This window comes from Hydra viridissima, unplaced genomic scaffold (assembly GCF_058129835.1).
Source record: "Hydra viridissima isolate aposymbiotic clone 2 unplaced genomic scaffold, HvirCarnegie_v1 scaffold_21, whole genome shotgun sequence".
Taxonomy (NCBI): Eukaryota; Metazoa; Cnidaria; class Hydrozoa; order Anthoathecata; family Hydridae; genus Hydra; species Hydra viridissima.
Window position 1 is genome coordinate 668,486 of NW_028324320.1, and position 23,859 is coordinate 692,344.

At 19.6% G+C, this 23,859-nt stretch overlaps 2 protein-coding genes across 4 annotated transcripts in view; one reads left to right on the forward strand and one right to left on the reverse strand.

The window, feature by feature from the left end:
- Positions 1-23,859, forward strand: part of LOC149876388 (uncharacterized) — a 471,199-nt gene that overhangs the window by 120,059 nt on the left and 327,281 nt on the right. The gene's annotated exons all lie outside the window — the stretch shown is intronic.
- LOC149876392 (DNA-directed RNA polymerase III subunit rpc1-like) lies at positions 3,649-10,632 on the reverse strand. Its single transcript, XM_090075486.1, has 4 exons — positions 6,369-10,632; positions 6,140-6,283; positions 3,999-4,013; positions 3,649-3,887 (listed from the first exon to the last, which is right to left on the reverse strand). Exons 1-4 carry the CDS (start codon positions 10,630-10,632, stop codon positions 3,649-3,651), a joined length of 4,662 nt encoding a protein of 1,553 aa, XP_089931612.1.

Sequence of the window (23,859 nt, forward strand, 5' to 3'; positions counted from 1 at the left end):
ATAATAATTTGACATCAAAATAATTTCACTAATTTAATAATATAATAATAACGATTTCCAGTAATATGTTTTTAATAATTCTTAGCGAAGAAATAACATAGTTAAATATTTTTTTTATATTATTATATGTTTGTTTATTTGAAATATAATAACATAATTAAAAAATAACAGTTAATTATATAAATTTAAAATAATTATATAATAAAATGTATTCTGTTAGCTTTGATGAAATAAATGAAAATGATTATAAAAATTTAGTTTACTACACAAAAATAAATGATAGATCATTTAGTCGTCATGGTGAAATTACAAAAAAATTCATGGATCTTATTTCTATATGGAATAATATAAATAAATTTATTGAAAATTATTCTAAAAAAAAAAAAAGTAATATATATTTCTTTATAGAAAATAAAGTTTACTATTATAGAAAATCTGAAAAATGCAAAAAATTAATAAAGTTTGATTGTCTCTCCTTTAAAGTGTATAATAACTATTATGATTTTTATGAAAAAAGAGCATATATATATAGTGTTGATATTACATTAGGCAAAACAAAAGAAAGAAGCGAAAATATGATAAAACATCTCACCATAATAAATGAATGTTTATCTAAACCAATTTATAATTATATAAACGATATACTTAAAAATGATTATATATCCTTAATAAATATAGCTTGTATAAATAAAGGAAAAACTCCGATATTTGATTTAAAAAAAGAAAAAAAGACAAACATACTTATAAAATATCTTATTTCAATTTATAACTGCTCTATATTATATGGTTTATTAAATTTCTTCGAAAATGAAATAGAAATAAAATATTAGTAAAAGAATATAATAAATATTTGTCTTATGTTAATTGATTTTAGTTAAATTAGCATAAAAAAAATTAAATTAAATTAGGCTGCTTTATATACGTAATTATAATATTTATTTTTTTTTCTGTTGAATTTATCTTTAATAAATAGCGCTTATAAATAATAAATATATATAATTATATTAAATTAATATGAATTTCTTAAAACTATTATTAATATAATATAGTATAATTAATTATATAATAGCATTTGTTGTTATATTAGTTATTATTATATTTTATTAGTTATATACTTAATTTTTTATCTTCATTTATTTCCTTTTTAGAGGTTATTTTTTATTAGCTTACAATTTGTATATAAAAATAAATAAAAATTAAAATTTATTAATTATAACATTATTTTATTTAAAATTATTAATATGTAATTTAACTTTAATATCGCTAAAATGTATAACCTAAAGTCAATTTTATTAGTAGCTAAAATTATATTTAATATATACTATTATTTTATATTTGTTATTTTATATTTTTATTTTTGTATATGTATCTTGTACTTTTAATGAAAAAATTTATTTAAGTATTATAAATATTGTAATAAATAACTAATAAATATATAATATTATAATATTATATTAACATTAAAAGGTTATATTAATTATTAATATAATTTTTTCTTCTAATAAAAATAATTTGAAATACATACTAATTATTAAATACTAATATATCTCATTTGCGGCTAATATGATTTTTATTAATAAGCCTGCTAACGCGCAAAATAGTATTATAAAAAAAGAAAAAATAATAGAAATTAATATGGGGCATTTAGATGAATATGGAAAACCAGGTATGTTTGATGTTGGAGATGATAAAATAAAAATCAGCAACATAGATGAAAGATATAAACCTTATAACAGATTAAATAAATATTATAAACTAGCGTGTCCTTCTGAGGAATTTAGCAATTATTATACTGAAATTATGAAGTATTACAAAAAAAATGAAAAAAGATATAATAAGAGTTCTGATATACAAGATGAAATAACACTAATGTCAAAAAAAATGTTTTTGAGCATATTAAGAATATATTACTGTACAGATGAGTATATTATAAACTCAAATGGAAATTACGATAGATATATAAGTATAATAGAAGAAACGAATGAAAATAATAGAAAACATTTTATAGATTATTATAATATTTCTATTACTGGGCTTAATGCCTTTGCTATTAATAATTTAAATTTAACAAGTGATAAGGAAAAAATAAAAAATAAAATATTAGAAATTAATTTAAGAAAAGATTTTAACATATTTAATATTAGTAATAACTATCATATGTTCGATAATGGTGTTAAAATAAATGATAGGGATGAAGAGTTTAAACCATATAATTATAAAATAAAATATTATAAAATAATATATCGCTCTGAAGATTTTGAAAAAAGCTATGAAAAAATTATAAAATATTTTAAAAAAAACAGGGAAAGATGGTATACAAGTGAGAATATACAAAATAAAATAACATTTATGTTAAAAGATATGTTTTTAAAAATATTAAAGATATATTACTGCATAGATGAAGATCTTATAAACTCAAGAGGAAATTATAACAGACATGTGAGCATAGTAGAAGAAACAAATGAAAATAATAAAATATATTTTATAGATTATTATGGACTAGATTTATGCGCCTTTTTATGTGTAGATGAATCGATCTGGTTAGAAGATTCAGATGATTATATAAATAATATCCCATATAAATATTTTTAATTATTTATTTAACATATTTAACTGTTATATTTTTTTATATATATATTTTTGTGTATTATAAATTTGATTTAATATTTAATTTAATCTGTTATTATAGTATTAGAATAACTGACTTGAATACTAAAATGAATGAAAATAACTTGAAGAAAGGAAATATAACATCTGGTAAATAATATTTTTGATTTCATTATAGATAAAAAAAACAAATAAAATGAATTGCTTTAAATTATATACCTATTCACTTAATAACAAATCAAACGAAGAAAATCTGAATAAAAAAAACATGATATATGAAGAAACTTTCTCATCTCAGGTTATTAAAATGAGTTTAAATTTTATATCTTCAGTTCAGAAAGAAGATGAAAACAAAAAAAATAGCAAGTATAATTTAGATAGATATCCAGATAAATATACATTTTTCAGCTTTGTTAAATTAATAAAGGATGAAGAATTAAATGAAAATTTAACTCTAGATAATATTAATGAATATATAAATTTTAAAACTATAAGGGATTTTTTAAATAGAACAGTAAAAAAAGAAAAAAATATATGTATAACCTTTGAATTAATAGTTGACTTTGAATATAATATCTGCTATTTAAATAACAAATATAGCAAAAAAAATAATTCAATAGAGGTTCAGAATAATATATCTTTGATAGCAAAAAAATATTATAAAATAGAATATATAAATTTTAAATATTACACTGATAAGCGCCCAAAAACAGAAGAAAATTTAGAATGTTATATAAACAAATATACATGTGAGTCAGATAAAAATAAAAAATATTTAGATTTATTTATTAACGAAAATAAATATAATATAGTTAAATTATATAGCAAAAAAGATGCGGTTAAGCTAATAACTGACGAAGATATAAGTGAAGAAAAAATAAACAAAAATGGTATTTTCTGTTATGTAAATCATGACAATATTTATAAATTCTTGGAAAAAGAATATAAATCTGCGGCTTTCAAAGAAAACGATATGATTGATATAATATGTTTTACTATGTTTATTGATGCAAAAAAAAAAGAAATATATTTAGTTAATTCTTATTCATAATCTAAATATGATATTTTCTTAATATAATCATATATAATTAAAAAAGCCTCATAAGTGTTGTTATTATTATATTTCGCTTTTATTTTATCCATTTCAACTAATAAATCAGATATAAATTTAAGAAATCCGCCATATTTAGCAAAATCATTTCTAATTTCAAGAGGTTTTTCATCATAATATGTCTTTATAGTATAATAATCAGACGAAATTTTTAAAACACTATTGTATTCTAAAAGAATGTTTTTTAAATCTGCTTTTATATTTTCTATATCTTGATTATCTTTATTTTTTTCTATTGTATCTTTTATTTGTTTATTTAAATATAAGCTTACTATAATACCTTTATCTAGCTCTTCTAAATCATGAGATAATTTTAAATTATAAATAGAAACAGTAATAAAGTTAAAAATATTTAATGTTTTTGATAGATTATTTAACATATATTCAACAGTATATAAATCGCTATTAATATCTCCCTTTATAAAATCTTCGAACTCCTTTATTGAATCATTATATAGTTCTAATATTTTTTCTTTATCTGTATGACTCATTTCTTTAATAGCGAAAAAAATTATATATTATTAATCTGTTAATATTTTTAATTTAAAATAAATTAAATAAATATGAAAAAAAAATTAAATATATCAGATTATATATTAATTATATTAACAATTAATATGTATTTTTATTATACTGACAAAGCAAATACAATAATATATATTAAAGATAATTTAATTGTTATTTTATTATGCTCATTTATTATTACTATATTTGAAATATTAAAAAATTTAACAAAAAAAATAGCAGTGATAATTATAAATAGTTATAATAAAATCTTTATTCTATCTAATATGATATATAATATATTAGAAATTAGCATGTTAATAATATTAATTATTAATATATTAGATGTTTTATTTCCTAATTAAAATACGATTGATCATATATAGATTTGATTTTTTTTAATACATTCATAAAATAATTTAAAAAAATGTCTTCAAATAATAATACCAAAGAAGAAAATTTTTATTTTGATTTTAACAAAAAAACAATATTAGATAAAAAAAATAATAATAATTATGAATCAAATGATGGCAAAAATATAAATAATAATAATGATAATAATAATGATAATAATAATGATAATGATAATGATAATATAAAAAAAATAATATTAAAAAGTATAGATGAAATAAGTAATAATCCTTTGCTAAACAAAAGAAGATCGCAATGTTATGATTAATTATCATAATAATTGTAAAATAATACCAAAAATAAAAAAAAATATTTACTTGCGCCGCCTAAGAAAGTAATATAATTTAATTTAATTTTTTTATGCTAATTTAATATTGCTTAAGTTTAACATAAAAAAAATATTTACTTGCGCCGCCTAAGAAAGTAATATAATTTAATTTAATTTTTTTATGCCAATCTAATACTGCTTAAGTTTAACATAAAAAAAAATATTTACTTGCGCCGCCTAAGAAAGTAATATAATTTAATTTAATTTTTTTATGCCAATCTAATACTGCTTAAGTTTAACATAAAAAAAAATATTTACTTGCGCCGCCTAAGAAAGTAATATAATTTAATTTAATTTTTTTATGCTAATTTAATATTGCTTAAGTTTAACATAAAAAAAATATTTACTTGCGCCGCCTAAGAAAGTAATATAATTTAATTTAATTTTTTTATGCCAATCTAATACTGCTTAAGTTTAACATAAAAAAAAATATTTACTTGCGCCGCCTAAGAAAGTAATATAATTTAATTTAATTTTTTTATGCCAATCTAATACTGCTTAAGTTTAACATAAAAAAAAATATTTACTTGCGCCGCCTAAGAAAGTAATATAATTTAATTTAATTTTTTTATGCTAATCTAATACTGCTTAAGTTTAACATAAAAAAAAATATTTACTTGAGTTTTAATATATATAGTAATTTAATTCTAATTTAATTTAATAGTAAATAAATCTTATGTACCCTAATAATACATTTAATAACAAAAATATTAAATATATATTATAATTATTATTTTTTTCTTCTTCTGTTATATCTTTGTTATTTGAAGCATTATTATCTGTTTTTTTTTCTCCAATATAAGTGTATAAAATTTTATTTATTAAATCAGATACGTAAATAATATCATATGTTACGCTAAGTAATACACTATAACTAATATTTGATATAACTAAAATATAAATTATTATAAAAGAGTAGTAAAAATCAGTGTTAAATAAATACGCATATATGTGATTATATATTGTATAGCGTAATATTATTTTAATTAAATAATTTTTAATTATTGTTTTTATAAAACGATATGAGTATAATATAGCAATTTTTAAATTTTCTGATTTGTTATTATATATTAAGTATTCAATATTAATGAAACTGAAATATTTTTCTAATTTGTCTTTAAATGCTACTACTTTAATTATATTTAGAGCTGATTTTATTATAATTATAGAACACAAACTTATTAATAGAAAATCGACAGTTAGTGGATAATTTTTTATATTTAGCAAATGATTATAGTTGTAATATAATCCAGCAATAACAGACATATAATAATTTATTTTTGTCATTATTTTCATACAAATATTTAGCTTTATTTTGCGCACTATAATTGTTATTTTAAATATAATATCATAATTCAAATTATTATTCATCTGATTCATTTTCTTCTTTTTTGTAGTATAACTTACAATAACTAGTTCCTATTTCTAGATTTTGACCCATGAATAGACGCGACATTATATCATATACTGGTATATCTTTTCTTGACTTTGCCGCCATTATTATTCTGCCTTTAGGATCAGAGCTAACAGCAGATATCAGAGTAGAATCAGGTATTCTTTTTGATAAACCAGAAGATTTAAATGTTATAGCATATCCTCTATAAAATAAAGCATCAATAGATTGCATTATATGTGTTATATGAGTTTTTGCTATTTTCATTAACATCAACATAGTTGACACCCTAGCAGAATTTAATCCATTCATTTTTAATGATATGTTAGGATTTTCTGAGCATAAATATCTGAGATCCAAGCATTTTAAATTTAACACACCATATATATTATCTGATACTATTTTAATATAAGGTATAACTTTTGTCTCAAGTTCGCCATTTTTGTTTTCCTCCCATATTGTGTTATAAACAACATCAGCGTTTATTATATGAGGGAAGCCCTTAACAATAATAGAATCAGTAAAATTTTTGATTGCTATTTTAAACATATCATTTGTTACGCCATTAAATAGAACTTTGCCAGCTTCAACAGTAAACAGAAGAAGTATAGTAGATTTATATGATATTTTATTATAATCTGTATTCTTTTTTTCTGCTACTAATATGCCGGAGTTATAGTCTTCTATTTTTTCTATTATATCAGCTAATTTGACGTTTTTCTTTACTAGCTGAGATCTCACAAGTGTAACAGTAAGATATAAATCCATTATAACACTGTTATTCATATTCTTCTTGGTTATTTGATCTAATATTTGCTCGTCAGTAATGGTATTATTAGAAACATTTATAGTATCTATATAATTAGATAGACTATCTTCTACTATTTTGTTTATAATTTCGTTTTTAATATCTACACCGTGATATTCCTTTAACAGAGGAGCTATATATATATTTGCGCCAGTTAGTATGCCTTTAGGAAATATTATTCTGTTATGAGTTTTTTCGTCTTCTAGCATAGTATTATCAGCTTGCTTTTTGGGTGCATCAAGACTATTTTGCACCATAGTTTTAGATTGGTTGCAAGCCGCTATCATACCAACTGCGGTGCCAGCGCATTCAATAGAGTCAATATATTTTAAATATATATATTCACTAAGTTCTTTCATCTTTTCTTTGCTTATTTTTCCAAGCATTATCGGTGAAAAAGAAAATAGTAAATACATGATAGTTATTTTTAGCTTGCTTCTTACTATAAAATCGTCTTTGACATATTTTAACTCATTGGAGTATACATTATTAATTCTGTTTATGCAATCTTTAGCAATAAAAATATTATTTTCTGCATTTTCGAGGTCAAATTTAGCATCTAAATCTATTTTATACTCTATTATAAATGGTACAGATATTTTCATATAATAATTAGAATCTATTAAGCCGCTTTTACTTAACAGTAATATACTCGATTTTACTTCTTCTACTATAAGTTTAAACATATCCCATGTTTGTTTTGCGTAATTTTGCAGCTCCTCATTTCCTCTGTCAATATTAAAATATGTCTCATATATCTTACTTACTGGCATTTTAATAAATTTGCTAAAAATCGCAGGGCACATGATTTTATTAACGGCTAGTCCATCATGACCATAAGACAGACTAGAATGATACATGTCAGTTGTATAGTCACCATAAGTAACATGACCATGATTATTCAAAACATAAATAGATAATGCATTCATTAGCTCTCTTCTTATTGTTCCAGCACTTGCGGTGCCATTTATTCTTTGTACTAACGCCATTATTCTAGTAACTGTTCCTTTTATTACATCTAATGCTGATTGACCTCTAATGTAATTTCCTTTAATATAGCATGTATCTAAATCTAGATGATTTCTTTTAGTATGTCTTGATGGGCGCCCAAATTGGTGCTCAATTGGCTCGCCTTTATATATTGGCGGCCCAAGCGAGGTGCCTAATTTTAATATAGCTTTACTTATGTTACCATCAATAGCCATGCCGCATCTAACAAGATTATTATTTCTAAAATCTTCTAAGCCGTTTATGATATGACGAAAATTTTCATCTGTTGGTTTTAACATATCATATACGTTCTTTTTTAATGTTTTATATGGCGTCTCATTATAATTAGCCACAACTTCACCAGCATAAAATCTTTTATTTTGTTCTTTTATTTCTTCTTCTTTTATTCTGATGTTAGAATCAATGTAATTGTAAGCTTCATCAGTGAGAGTTATATCTTTCATAGATAAAGTAAGATTTGTGCTGCGCAAATATCGCATAAAAAGAGTGTTAAATGAGTGCATTATTTCTAATGTTCTTTTTGCTCCCACACATTCTAACGTGGCTCTAAACAGAGAATTATTAGAGAAACATCCTATAGTATCATTATCTAATACACCACTAAGCATATAGCCATCTTTAAATACTACCATTTTCTCATCTTCTGTGTAATTCATAACATCTTCTATTTTTTTATCATAGAATGAAGATGCCTTTGTATAATACAAACCGCGCGGCATAAACAAAGATATTATCTGACGCCCAGTAAAAATTCTATTTGGTGTTATATTTTTGTTCATTAGATCTTTATATTTATCTTCATAAACACCAGGTATTGAGCATATAAGCCAGTTTAGTTTGTCTATACTTATGTTAGTATCTTGCGTTAACATAGACGCGCCAATTAATGAATTGCATTCTATCCCCAACAAAACATCACCATTTTTTATTGTTGTAACTAAATTCTTTGTTTTCATTATCATAGATAATTCTGCCATTCCATTCATATCACGAGGCGCTATTATAGAACTTTCGTCGCCATCGAAGTCTCCATCTCTTAGTTTCTTATATTCAGACGACTTTATACCTAATGAGTCGCCTAACTCATTTATTTTTCTTGATATTTTATAAGCAGAAATGTTATAAGGCATTAGAGTTGGAGCTCTACCAACTATTACTAAGTCGCCAGAGAAAATGTTTCTTTTTATTATATCACCTATTTGAGGAATATATGTCTTATTAACTTCTTCACAATATAATTTATTATTATCTGATGCGCGTATTATATACTCAGCGCCTGGATATTTAGCGCCATTAACATAAAAAGAGTTTAATCTTATCATGTTAAATTCATTATATACTTCTATTATATATAAATTCTTCATGAGATTTTCAGGTAAAACAATTTCGCCAAATTTAACAGTATTATCACATGTTGCTACTAGACGTCCTATATTATTAATCCTTTTTGCCAAAATTCCGCCTCTAACCGGACCATCTTTACCAGATATATTTGCTATACCGCCTTCAATCGATTTTCTATCTATAAAGGATATTATGCTTTTAATTATTTCATTTTTAGCATAATCCTGTCCAATTGATACTTTACCATTAACTATAGTATATATTAGATATAGCACAGCATCTTGATTTTTCTTTACATTTTCTGTTAACTCCTGATTAGATGATAGCTTAAAACCTTTACCACACTCAGCTGTTAATTTTAATATCATATTATATGCTGTAGTTATTTCGTTTGGCTCAGGTTTATTAGTAACAGCAGAAATAGAATCAAGGCGCATTGGTATACCACTTATTAGCGCGAGAGTATTACATAGCTCTTTTGGTCGCACATCAGGAAAATATTTATTAAATTCAGTTTCAGATGTATGCATTAAAGTATCATACACCATATATGGGTATAGATCATTTCTTATATTATTATTTAATACATATTTAAAAATCATTGGAAATGCTTTATTATCTTCTGCTATTCTTACTGGTGTTTTGCAACTAAAACATACGCCTTTTTCCAATTTCGCTATTACGTACATATGATTTAATAGATCTTTTTTTTTCTGATTTATGTAATCCCGTTCACATTCTAATTTTTCCGGAGAAAAAATAATTTTATTACATTTGTTATTAGGGCACAAAATTGATATAACTTTTTTTGTTATCATCATTATATTCTTATGTGGACTAAAATGGGCAAAGGTTTTAATATAACCATTATGACCTATTCTACAATGTTCCTTTGATTGATTACATGTTAAACATTTATATCTGTTAGAATCTGTACCAAGAAACTGACTTCGCGGGCCGTAAGCATGAGGAGTTTTATCTTGCGTGGCGTTAGCACTAGAAGTTATTTTAATAACTGCTTTTTCTTTGATCTCTTCATCACTCATTAGCTTAAACGAACATCCTATTACATAACCGTTAGGTATTATATCTGTTATTTTATATTTTACATCCATGTTTTTTTAAACAAATAATAAATAAAATTTTCACCAAAAATATAATTTTTTTTATTAACTTACGCAAATTTAAGTTAGCATAAAAAAATTAAATCATACTATATTACTTTCTTAGAGGCGGCGCGCTATTAAGTATTTTTTTTCTGTTAAACTTAATTTAATAATCAAGATTAAACACTTATATAATTAAATTAATTGTAATATTAAAATATATTTTTTTTTAATATAATCAAAAACACTATGAGTGTTATACTTTTTTTAATAGGCATATCGCTTTTAATTTTAACTTACTATCTATATCTTTTGAATAAAAAAGCAGCAATAGAAAAAAAATGTGGAAAAATTAAGCCTTTAGTTAATTCAGAAGGCAAAAGAATATTATGCCCAAACACATATACTACTGATTATCTTTATGCCGTCGAGAATGCAGCTGAGTGTAATAATGGCGCTTTATGCCGCAAATGTCATGGAACTAGTGATAGTTCAATACTAAATAATATACCTATTATATATTCACCTGATGGTAAGTGGCCAAATAAAATAGAAAAGATCGGTGAATATTATGTAACAGAAGGAATTGAGATGCTAAAAGAATGCGGTCAATAAATATTTTTGCGCCGCGTTATAAGATCATTTTTAAATATATATTTTGAATATTTTATCTAAAATAAAATGTCATATAAAACTATTTTTAAAACAAAATTAAAAGATTGTGATTTTAAATCAGAAAAAGTACATAAACCAATTTTATACGATTTTTACGAAAATTCAGTAAACGATGATAGAATACTAAATTTATGTTTACTGCTAGGAATATCAGAAAATGATATGAAATATATAAGAGATAAAGAAGATAATTCAATATTATCTACTAACAGATTTGTAGATGATCTTCTTTATAAAAAATATAATAAACAAAATAATAATGCTGTTATATTAAGAGATTTTTTTAGAGCTTCAGGTTTAACTGAAGAAGAACAGTATATAAATAACATAATAAATGAAAAAAAACAAAATGATGATAATGATAACGATTTAAATCTCTCATATAAAGATTGGGAAAATATAAAAACTCTAATGTATCCATCTATTAATGAGAAAATAGCCAAATGGGAAAAAATAGTCAGCCTCTATAATAATTCTGAATGGGAAAAAAAAGAAATTATAAATAAATATAAATCACATAAGAATACAACTAATAAAAAAACAAAGCTAGAAGAAATTTTAACTATAATTAGCGTAAGAAATATAGATATAACGAGATCAGATTTTTTAAAGTTATTAAAAAAAGCAAACTATAATAAAGAAGAAAGAATTTTTATAGCTAATAGAATAACAACAATGGATGATGATGATAACTAATAACTATTAGATTAGCTAAAAAATTTATATATATATTACTCATGCTGAATTTAAATTACGCAATGCTAATTTTAACATAAAAAAAAAATAAAAATACTTAATAGCGCGCCGCCTCTAAGAAAGTAATATAATCTAATTTATTTTTTTTCTGTTAATTTATACTATTATTGAATTTTATATAATACAAATTTGATTATTATTTTTATTATAGAAAAAAAAAATGAATATAAACAGGCTTTATTTCTCATATAATAAAGAATGTTTTACTTCAGATTTAGAAGAGGAAATAGATAAACTTTATCCAAATCATATATATAAATTATATTTGATTCCAAAAAAAGAAATAAGTAACATTCATTATCATGAAGAACATAAAAAGAATGAAAATTTAAAAGATTTAAAATCAGATAATAATATCAGGAATATGCTTATGTACAACTACTACTATTTTACTGATAATATGATAATTAAATTAAGAAAAAAAATATTAAACAAATTAAATAAAAAATATTATATTTTTATTAAAAAAATAAATAAAATAACAAAAAAAGATGAAGAAATAACAGAAGAAAACATAATCGATAATGACGGAGATTTTACATATGTGTTATATAATATAAATATGTTATTTAATTCAATTAACACTAAAACAAGAGTTTATAAAATACCGACTTATCAAGATAAAAATATAATTGATTACGAATCAATTATAGAAGATTTTAAAACAAATAAGGAAAATTATAAAGTTATAATTCTTGGTGAAACAAAACCAAAAAATGAAAACAAATATAAAAATATTAAACATAATATTAAAGAAAATATTTTATTTAAACGAAAAAAATATTTTGATCTTTTTAATATTATGTATAATCAATTACATTTATATCATCCTGATAATTACTATTATAAAAATAAAAAATGCTTTGAACCTATTATTAATAAAATGCTACAATTTGTTGCAAAAATATTTGATGTAGATATAGATATTAATAATACTAATAATAAATAAATATAATATTAATAATATATATTTACTTTATATCATTTTTTTTTATATAACATACTATAATAAGAAATTAAATTATTATCTGTTATTTATTATTTATTATAAGTTATAAATTTTCCCTGTTATTTATTACTTTTTAAAAAAATTTATTTTTCTAATATATTCTGCTAAAAAAGATTATCATTTAAATTGAAATTTTTTGTAAAATAATATATATATATTTTATTAATTTATTTATATTAAATTTATAGATAATATTTTTGATTAAAATTGAATTAAATAAACAGATAAAAATGTTAAAATCAATAATAACAGATGAAAAATTTAACATAGAAGATTATTCTATATCTCATATAAACATTATAAATAAAGTGTTTAAAGATATAAAAATGAATAATATATATTGTAGGCTAAAATATAAAGAAGATGATATAGATTTGGCGCTAAAAAATTATTGCAAAAAAAATAATATAAAAACAGAGCTAACAACAAAGCAAATATTAAATAGAATATCTAATCTAATCAATTATAATTATGGTGTTAAGATAAGCACCAAAAATAATTTAGTACAGAATGTCCTAAATTGTAAGAAAAAAAGATACAAATTATGTAAAAAAACGTATGTATTATATGATCAAAATTTAAATAAAATAGTTAGAGATCATCCTTGTGTTATACATAATAGCTGCGGTAGTGAGATTCAATGCATCAAAAATCTAAAACAGTCTAAAGAAAAAGAAGAAGAGGATAATAAAAATAACAAAGAAAAAATATTTAAAGAAAAAAATATAGAATATGACTGGCTTCCAGAGCAAATAAAAAAGGATATAAGCGCTCAAATTAACAATGAAGAAATTTTCTCCAAAAACAAAAAAATAAATGATAATGGATGTATTATATGTGATTGTAATTTTGAATATATTTAGTTAACGCCATACTCGTCACAGCCATAATTATATGGATTTTTTTTCACAAGTATATTAATAAATTTAATACATTCTTCTTCGCTATAACCTGATTTAGACATCATCTCAATGAAAAAATCTAAATTTATACATTTTTGTTTTAATATGATAATTTTGCTAAAATTTAATAATCTAGTAGTATTATTTCTTTTTTCTTTGTTTATTCTATCAACTATACTATTAAATTTTTTTTCTGCATTTAAATTTGTTAATATCATTTTAATTTTATTAATATTATTATTTAAAATTTTGCTAAATATTATCATATGCTCTCTACTAAATAAAACATCATTTTTTTCTAAATTAATGAAAAAATTATATTCATCTTTGAGATCCAATGAGGATAAAATTTTAATAACTTCTATTTGTTTTTTATGATTATTTTTAATAAATTTTTTTACATAACGCGCAGTTATATAACCTATATTAATATTAGAAGTATCAGCCATTTCTATTGTTTTATAATCCTCTTCTGTTAAGCCAATATTATAGCATAAAGATTTAAATTTTTGTCCAAAGCAATCCAACATGAAATTATTTATGTCATGAAGGGTGTTGATTTTAATATTATAATGATTATCTACAGTATATGATCCAATTAGTTTTAATATTTTGTATATTTTTTTCTGTAGAATCAATTCTTTTATTTTTTCTGCTTTAGTTTCATCCATTTATTATATTTTTATTGTTAAAATATATTTCAAATTAGCATAAAAAAATTAAATTAATTTATATTACTTTCTTAAGCGGCGCGCTATTAAGTATTTTTTTTTCTGTTAAATCTACGCGCTACTAAATTTAATATATAATTATAATATTAATTTGATTATTTTCTTATAAAAAAAAAATGAATAATAATAATAGCCTTAATTTTTCATATAAAAGTGAATGCTTTATTTCAAGTTTAAATAAACAAATAAATGATCTTTATCCTGATCATATATATGAATTATATGTTATTCCAAAAAATAAATTCAATATAATTAATAATGAATTTAATAATATAAATAAAATAAATAAAGAAGAAAAAATTAAAAGAATAAAAAATAATACTAAAAACCTCTTAAAATATCATAATTGTAGTGATGAAACTATAGCAAAATTAAGAAAAAAAATATTAAATAATTTAAATAAAAAATATTATATTTTTATTAGAAAAATAAATAAAAAAACAGGTAAAGTTGAAGAAATTATAGATAAAGATATTATTGAAAATGATGGAGATTATACTTATATATTATATAATTTAAACATGTTATCTAATTTATCTGGAATTAGATTAAAAACTTATATTATACCTACTTATGAGAATAAATATATAGATGATTTTAGTTCAATTATAAAAGATTTTAAAATAAATAGAGAAAAATATAAACCCATAATACTTGGCAAAACAGAACCAAAAAATAAAAACAAATATAAAAATATTAAATATGATGCAAAAAGCGAAAATTTATACCAATTACAAGGGTATTTTGATTTGTTTAGTATTTTATTTGGACAAATATATTTATATCATATATATTTTGAATTTTATAACAACAAAATATACAAAATATTAAATCTTATAGCAAAAGTATCTGATCTTGATATATCATTTCCATCCGATACTATTTGTGATTATAATAGTTTATAATTAATAATATAAAAATAATAAAACAAAATAATAAATATATAAATATCAGTATTAATAATTATATTTAATAAATATTTATAAATATTTTTTTATACTAATTTAAATTCTTTACAGCCATCAAATTAAATTTAACAAAAAAATATTTGCGCCGCTTAAGAATGTAATATAATTTAATTTAATTTTTTTATGTTAATTTAAGTTTGCGTGAGTTAAATTAATTTTAACAGAAAAAAAAATACTTAATAGCGCGCCGCTTAAAAGGATAATATAAATTAATTTAATTTTTTTATGCTAATTTGAGTTTATGCAATTTGACAAAAAAATATTTAATTTTAAATTTAATACGATGACTGATATATTTATTACTAGCAAAAAATACTAAATATTTTCTTAATTATTTTCGCTAATTTGAATAACAATTATTGTAAAATAAATGATATTATAAGCAAATATAAAATGTCTCTAATAACGATTACTCTTTATTTTAGCTCTCTTCATATTTCTAATGTTACATACGATGTTAGCAAAACAAAAGTAGAAAACATAGAAAAATATAAAAATATATTAAATAACTGGTTAAAGGAAGAGCTAATGAAACAAGAAAAAAAATTTCATGATGAAAATACGGGATTTTTAATTTTTGTTATAATTATGTTTACTATATTTTCGTTAATAATGTTTTTATTTTCATTTGATTTTTGTTACAAAATCAAAAGAGATAAAAAATATATAATCACTAAAATATAAAATATATAATAGATAAACATATTAGCTGTTTTGAAAAAATAATTTTATAATATTAAACTAACGTTAAGTTAAAATGTATATTAATACTAATATGTTTAAAATATTAAACGAAACTAAGATTTGCGATGCTAATATTTTAAACTATAATCAATTTAGCGTGCTAGCAACAAAAAACAATATCAATCAAATTTTATATAGCATAAATGAATGTCTTAAATGTCAGGTAAAACTTGCAGCTAAGGAAAAATGCTATGATACATTTTATATAGCTTTTATTCCTCTTATATTATCTATTATATTAGTTATTTTATCATGCTTTATAAACGGATGGTGTAAGTTTAATTTCTGTAAAAATATTTTTCATAAGAAAAAAGGAAAATATCAATTATATCATATAAGTTTTTTAGATCAAGATGTTGAAAAAAATATTAAAAACTTAAATGAAGAAACTGATAAAAAATAAAATATAAATAATATTTTATAATTTAATAACATATTATAATAAAAAAAAATAAATATTTAAATTATTTATTTTTTTTATATTATGTTAACGCGTAATTTAAACCAAATGAAAAAGAAAATATATATGTTATTTTATTTTTTTCTGTTAAATAATCATTATTAGGATTAATAGCTGTTATTATCAATTCCAGTCATAAATAACTTTGTTTTTTCACATTCAGATTTATAATATAAAGTTTTGATTTTTTTTGATATTTTTTCAGCTGTATTAGATGCGCCGCCAGCCAGGAAGTCTTTTAAATTTGTATATTTATCTTTACAATATATATTTAAATTATATATAACTGGACGTAGTTTTTTAACAGCATAATTTAAATAATAAAGAATATTTGTGCAGGCACAGAATATAAAAATTATTATAACTGTTGCGCCTATATATCCTATTATAGACATTGCTAAAGCATCTGGCTTTATATGCAATACTTTATTATTTTTTATATTTTCAGTCTTATTTATTATTTTAGTCATATTAATATTAAACATATACATTTTAATATTTTACTAATAAGCAGCAAAATTAATAATTTATTTATATACTATATTAAAATCAAACTAGAAATCATTTTAATTTTATTTTATTTAAATAAATAGAAGAAAAATAAAATAATATTTTTGTTATTTTATTTTTTGCTAAATAACTTACTTATTAAAATTTATCACTTATTATAATAATATTTTCTTTAATATATGATGTATATGAATATTTTATCACACTTGACAATTTTATAATAATATCAGTTAGATATTTTTTAAATTTGTGTATAATGTTTTAAATAAATTAATTAAATAATTAATTAAAACTTTAATTTTATTATTAAGATATTTTATAATTAATATTATATAACTTATTGTCAATACTTAAACCATTGATAGTATGAATAAAATATAAAAATGAACATAATTGTAAATAATATAATATATAAAAATTCTTGAATTTTCACTTGATTTTACATATTTATTATAATTTATAGTAAAATTTATTATATATTTTTGTTGTATTTAATATATACATTTTAACGTCTTATAAGTAAAACTAATTATTAGAATATATTCTAATAAAAATCATATCAATTATTAGTATATATATTATTAACAAATATAATTTTCACTAATAATGTTTTTATATTTATTATTTTTTCTATTGTATATATTTTTAATTTTTTCTGATACTTTTTCTATAGCATCAGATGTGCCGCTAACTAAAGAATTTTTTAAATTTATATATTTATTTTTAAATAAATTACATGAATTACATATTATTTAATATATAATTCTGTTAATACAAATTAAATAATCAATAACTCCAATATAAGAACAAAAACCAAAACATAAATAGCCAAAATATAATGCTGCACTTGTACATATGATTAAAAGATATATTATAGAAGCTGCATTATTCAAAGGCGAAGTATGCGAAATTTTATTATTATTTTCTGTTATATTTCTAGTTACATTCATTATTTTTGTTATTATTTACAATTGGTGGTGTACTTTTTATTATATCATTATAACCATTACATATACATTTATACATTTCTGTCATTTTATTAACAGTAGCTAAATTAATTATTTATTATAAGCTTAATAATAATCAAATTAGAAAATATTCTAATTTATTTTATCTTAGTAAATAGCAAGAAATAAAATAATATTTTTGTTATTTTATTTTTTATTAAATTATTTAATATAATATATTTAAACATCAACCAAATAAACAATTAATTATTACTAAAAAACATTCTCTAATCGTATATAAAATAAAACATACAAGTAAATTAAACAAAAATAAAGATAATATTATATAAAATGCTATCATCTATTTTTGCCTGTTGCAGCCATAATCATACATAATAATTTATATTACATTATTATTATTCATAGTATTATTGCTTTGAATACACATTTTTATTATTTACTGACAATATTAGTATTTACTGCAATAATTATTTTTTTTGTTAAACTAAAATTAAATATAATATAATGATATTACTGTCAAAAAATTTAAATAACAGAAAAAAAAATATACATTATAACTACGCTATTAATATTTTAACATAAAAAGAAATATATAATATTATTATACTACTCAGTAATACTTATTTGCTGTGGAAATTCATTATCTTTGCCTTTATTTTCTAATATATTCTTATATAATGCTAATTTATTCTTTAATCTTTTTTCTTTGTTTTTATTTTTAATTACTAATTTATCTGCCCCAAACAGAAATGGGTTAAAATTAGCCGCTTCAACAGTTAAATATTCGATTTTTTTTTCTAATTTAGTATAGAAAGAATAAACAAGAATATCATAGAAGTTATCTAAAGAGCTGTCAACTTTATTACTACTATCATCAATATTGCTTATATTTATTTCTAATATAATATCATTAAATTTTTCTTCTTTGTCAACTATTTTTATAAATATATCAAAGGATTTATATTCTTTTTTTTCTTCTTCTTTATCTATATAATTTTTTATTATATAAAATATAATAATAATATCTTCTTTCATCATATATGAAGCTTCATTTAAACCCATTAAAATATAAGAGACTAAATAATTAATTTTATTATTTTTCATATCATCATGATATTTAAAAAAATCTTCTCCATTCTCTCCTTTCCACATTTTTAATTTTATTTTAATGTTATTATAATTTGTTTCCATATTATTTTATAGTATTTTAATATATATATTAAATTAATATATTTTAAATAAAAAAAATAACATTAAAATAATATGCTATTAATTTTATTAATTTAACATGAATAATTTATTATTTATTTTGTTGAAAATAAATTTATATATTTCTAGTTTATTTAGATAATAGGATTCAGAATAGTAATTTTCCTTTACTTCGCTTTCTTGCTCGAGATTATTTATTATATCATTTAATTTTTTCTGGAAAGTTAAAATAAATGACAAATAAAAATATTCCATACATTTAAAATTAGTTTTTGTTTTTGATTTTATCGCAAAAATATTTATTACATCACCCTTTTTATTTTTTCCTGTTATATATATGTTAAATCCTTTCATAAATTGATTTTTTTCTTCATCTTCTAATATTATTTTTTCTAGTTTAATATCCACTTCGTTTTCACCGAATTTTATCATAGCTAGTTTATAATATTTCAATATATCAGAAAACAAACAGTTTAGAAGTTCTAAATCATTTTTATTTTTATAAGCATCTCTAGATGGAACAAAGAAAATTTTAGATAGATATTTAAAATTTATACATTCATTATATTTTTTTCTGTTATTATCCATATATGATGTTTATTAAACAATTTAATCGCCTTTATATTAATGTAAAAATATTTATTAAATTAGAATTTGGAATAATATTTTATAAGTTCTAACAAACTAATTTTAAAATTTTTTATAAATATTACATAAAAATTTATCAAAATTTTGATATCTTTTAGAAAAATATCTTCTTTACTATTTTTTTCTATATAATTAACTATCTGATAACTATATATATCACATAAATTTTTTAGCAAAATACTTTCATACTTTAAAATTAGCTTTTTTAAATCATCTAATGTTTCTTTGTTATATTGATTATATGATTTAAATACATCATTATATTTGATTACAAAATTATAAATTATCTCATATGTTACACTAACTGTATCTTTTAAATCATTATAAAAAACATCATTTATTATTTTAATATCATCAAAGTTATTTTTTATCTTATAGTGTAATACATCAGTTATAAAAGAAAGATTATTGTCATTTATAATTATATCATATGATGATTTATTAAATATTGTTATTTGAATAGGATGATCTCTAATTTCAGTTAAAATATTATCATGAAACTTTTTCATCTGAAAATCTACCATTGTTTCTGAAAAATTGCTTGCGAAATTATCAGAAGGCATATTATTATATTCTTCATTATCATAGCTAGTATCATTATCTCTAGTATCTAAATCAGTCTCCATTTTATTTTTTTAAATATATTAATAATTCAAATTTAACAGAAAAATATTTTATTTGGCGCTGCTTATATAAAAATAATATAATTTAATTTTTTTTTATGCTAATTTAAATTTGTGTAAATTCAATAGAAAAAAAAATTAATTTTTATAAAATCATTTATAATTAAATTATATATTATATAGGATATATATAATATAAATTATTTTTTTCCTGTTCTATTAATATATTATTTGCTGCTAAAATCTTTTTTATATTTAGTGTATTATTTTTTTTATTATAATATTTTAATAGAAGCTTATTTATATCTTCTAACACCGATATATAAAATAAAGATATAATATTAATATTAAAATACATAATATAAAGCAAATTTATTAACTGAAGATTATTATAATGATGTTTTTCTAGGCTAAATCTAAGGTAATAAGAGTTTTTATCAATCTGCCTTTTGATATAAAATATAATACTATTAAAATCATCATAATATGAAGAGTTTTTATCTATTATATTATTAATGTTTTCATCAGATAAATTTGTTATATTATTATTTTCTATATTATATTCTATAAATTCGTATATTTTTTTTATTGTTTTATTTGTTATTTCAGCTGTATTTTCTTCATATTGAAGAAGAGGATCTTTAAAATATAGAATTATAATATTTTTTTTAATTATTTTTTTTGCTTTATCTATATGATTTATAATTATATCATAATTTGTTATTTTTTTTTCAAATAAATAAGATGAAATATCATCATAAAAAGTATCTATTTTTTCTTTCATTATTTTTATATTATAATAATAATGATCACTACAATGATAAAGATGGTAATCACGACATTTGTTCATTTTTGTAAGAGAAAAATAAATATTAATTTATTAGTTATAAGTTATAAAATCAAATTAAAATATAGAAATTTAGCAGAAAAAAAAAATAAACTATATTATTTATATAAATAACACCTAAATATTCTTTTTACTAAATTCGCGTAATTAGATTAGCATAAAAATATTTAAATTAAAATCTCCTTATATAGAATATACAAAAAATAAATATTTTTTCTGTTAAATTTTCATATGATATTAAATAATACTAATTTAGATTAAATTATCTATCTGGCAAAATTTTTATTAATATTTCTAATAATAAAAGGAAGATTTAATATAATTTTTAGCAAACATACTGGTTTAATAACATCAAGTATATAATATTCTTATTATAAATTATTATAATTTATATAAAAAAATAAATAACATATAAATATTATTTATTTTTTATATTTTACATTTAATAATTAACTAATTATATTAATATTTTTATGTTATTTTCGTCAAATAACATTTCATAAATATTATCATTGATTATATCAAAAGTTAGTATACATCTGCTAATATTTATTTCCTTGTTATTTTTTTCTTTTATTGTTTTTTTTCTATCTTCAATATACTTTTCAAGTGTTTTTTTATTTATTATTAAATTTAAATGTTGTATTTTTTCTTCTTTGTTAAAATCTTTGTTATATTTAAAAATGAAATTAGAAGGGCTAAGTGAAATTATTTTAGATTCTTTTATTATATTAATAACTATTTTATTTTGATAATCAGATGAACACTCTTTATATATTTTTGATTCAAAATCTAAATTATCAGAGATATTAATTACTTCTGATTTAATATTTAGTTTGTTGTATTTAAATATTATATAATGTATTTTTTTACAAAGCTGATTTTCGTTTAAACAAGAAGTCATTTTAGTATTTATTTATATTATTTAAATATCAAATTGATATATATGTTATATTGATATTTTCTTTTATTAATCTTTTTACGCAAAATTAAATTAGCATAAAAAAAATAGATTAAGTTACTTTATACAAATGATATTAAAATAAATGTTTTTTCTGTTAATTAATTTTGGCAAAATTAAATTGACACATAATAAGTATTTTTTTTCTGCTAATTAGCGATTATATATAATATAATATTTCATTATTGTTATACAAAGCATATAAAATATTTGTTATTTTATCTGTTATTTCAACTAAATGTAATAATCTTTCAATATATATATTTATCTTATTTAATTTATAATAATTTATAAAGTTTAAAGCATTTAATATATTTAAACTACAACTTAGTTTTTCTTTGTTATTTTTATCTATAATATATTTTATCATAAATTCATATAATATTATTTTACTTAGCAGTTTTATGTTTTTTATCTCTTTTTTTCTTTCTATCATTTCATCTAAAAATATTATTATTTTATATAAATTTTTTAGCTCTGGTATGTAAATATCTATTAGATCATGTATTACTACTAAAAAAAAGCTGCTAGCAGTATAATAACTATCTATTTTATTTAGCTCTTTAACTACAAAGTTTATGTAACATTGGCGTAATTTATACTTATTTGTGTTTAGTATTCGCCACATCAATATATTAAATATAATATACATGTATTTATATAATATTTTTGCGCGCAATCCAGTTTTTTTTCTGTTAAATTCATTAATAAAATAAGCAAATAATTCTATAGTTTTAATAAAATGCTCATGTTTTCCTTTTTCTTTATATTTTTCTGATGTTTTTTTTATTTTAAATATTATATTAGATATTGCTAAGTTAGATAGAACAAGATGTTTTTTGCTATCATCTATTATATACTGCATCTCACAATTTTGGTGTCTAATATTATTTTCAATGTAATTTTCTAATATTTTAATAGAATTATTAATTATATTTATTATTTTATTTTGCTTATTATCATCTAATGTAGTAGTTAGAATATAACTAGACATTTTTTTTTATATAATTTATTAATTCAAATATATAATCCTTGCTAATTTATTTTTTAGTGTATTAATTTAGCAGAAAAAAAATATTTATTATGTTGCATATTTATATAAATATATTAATTTAAATTATTTTTTTTTTCTACTTATAAAATTATATAATATAATTTATAATGGACTTTGATTTCAACAAAATAGACACTATTATAAGTTTTATAGAAAAACTAATAGTTGTCA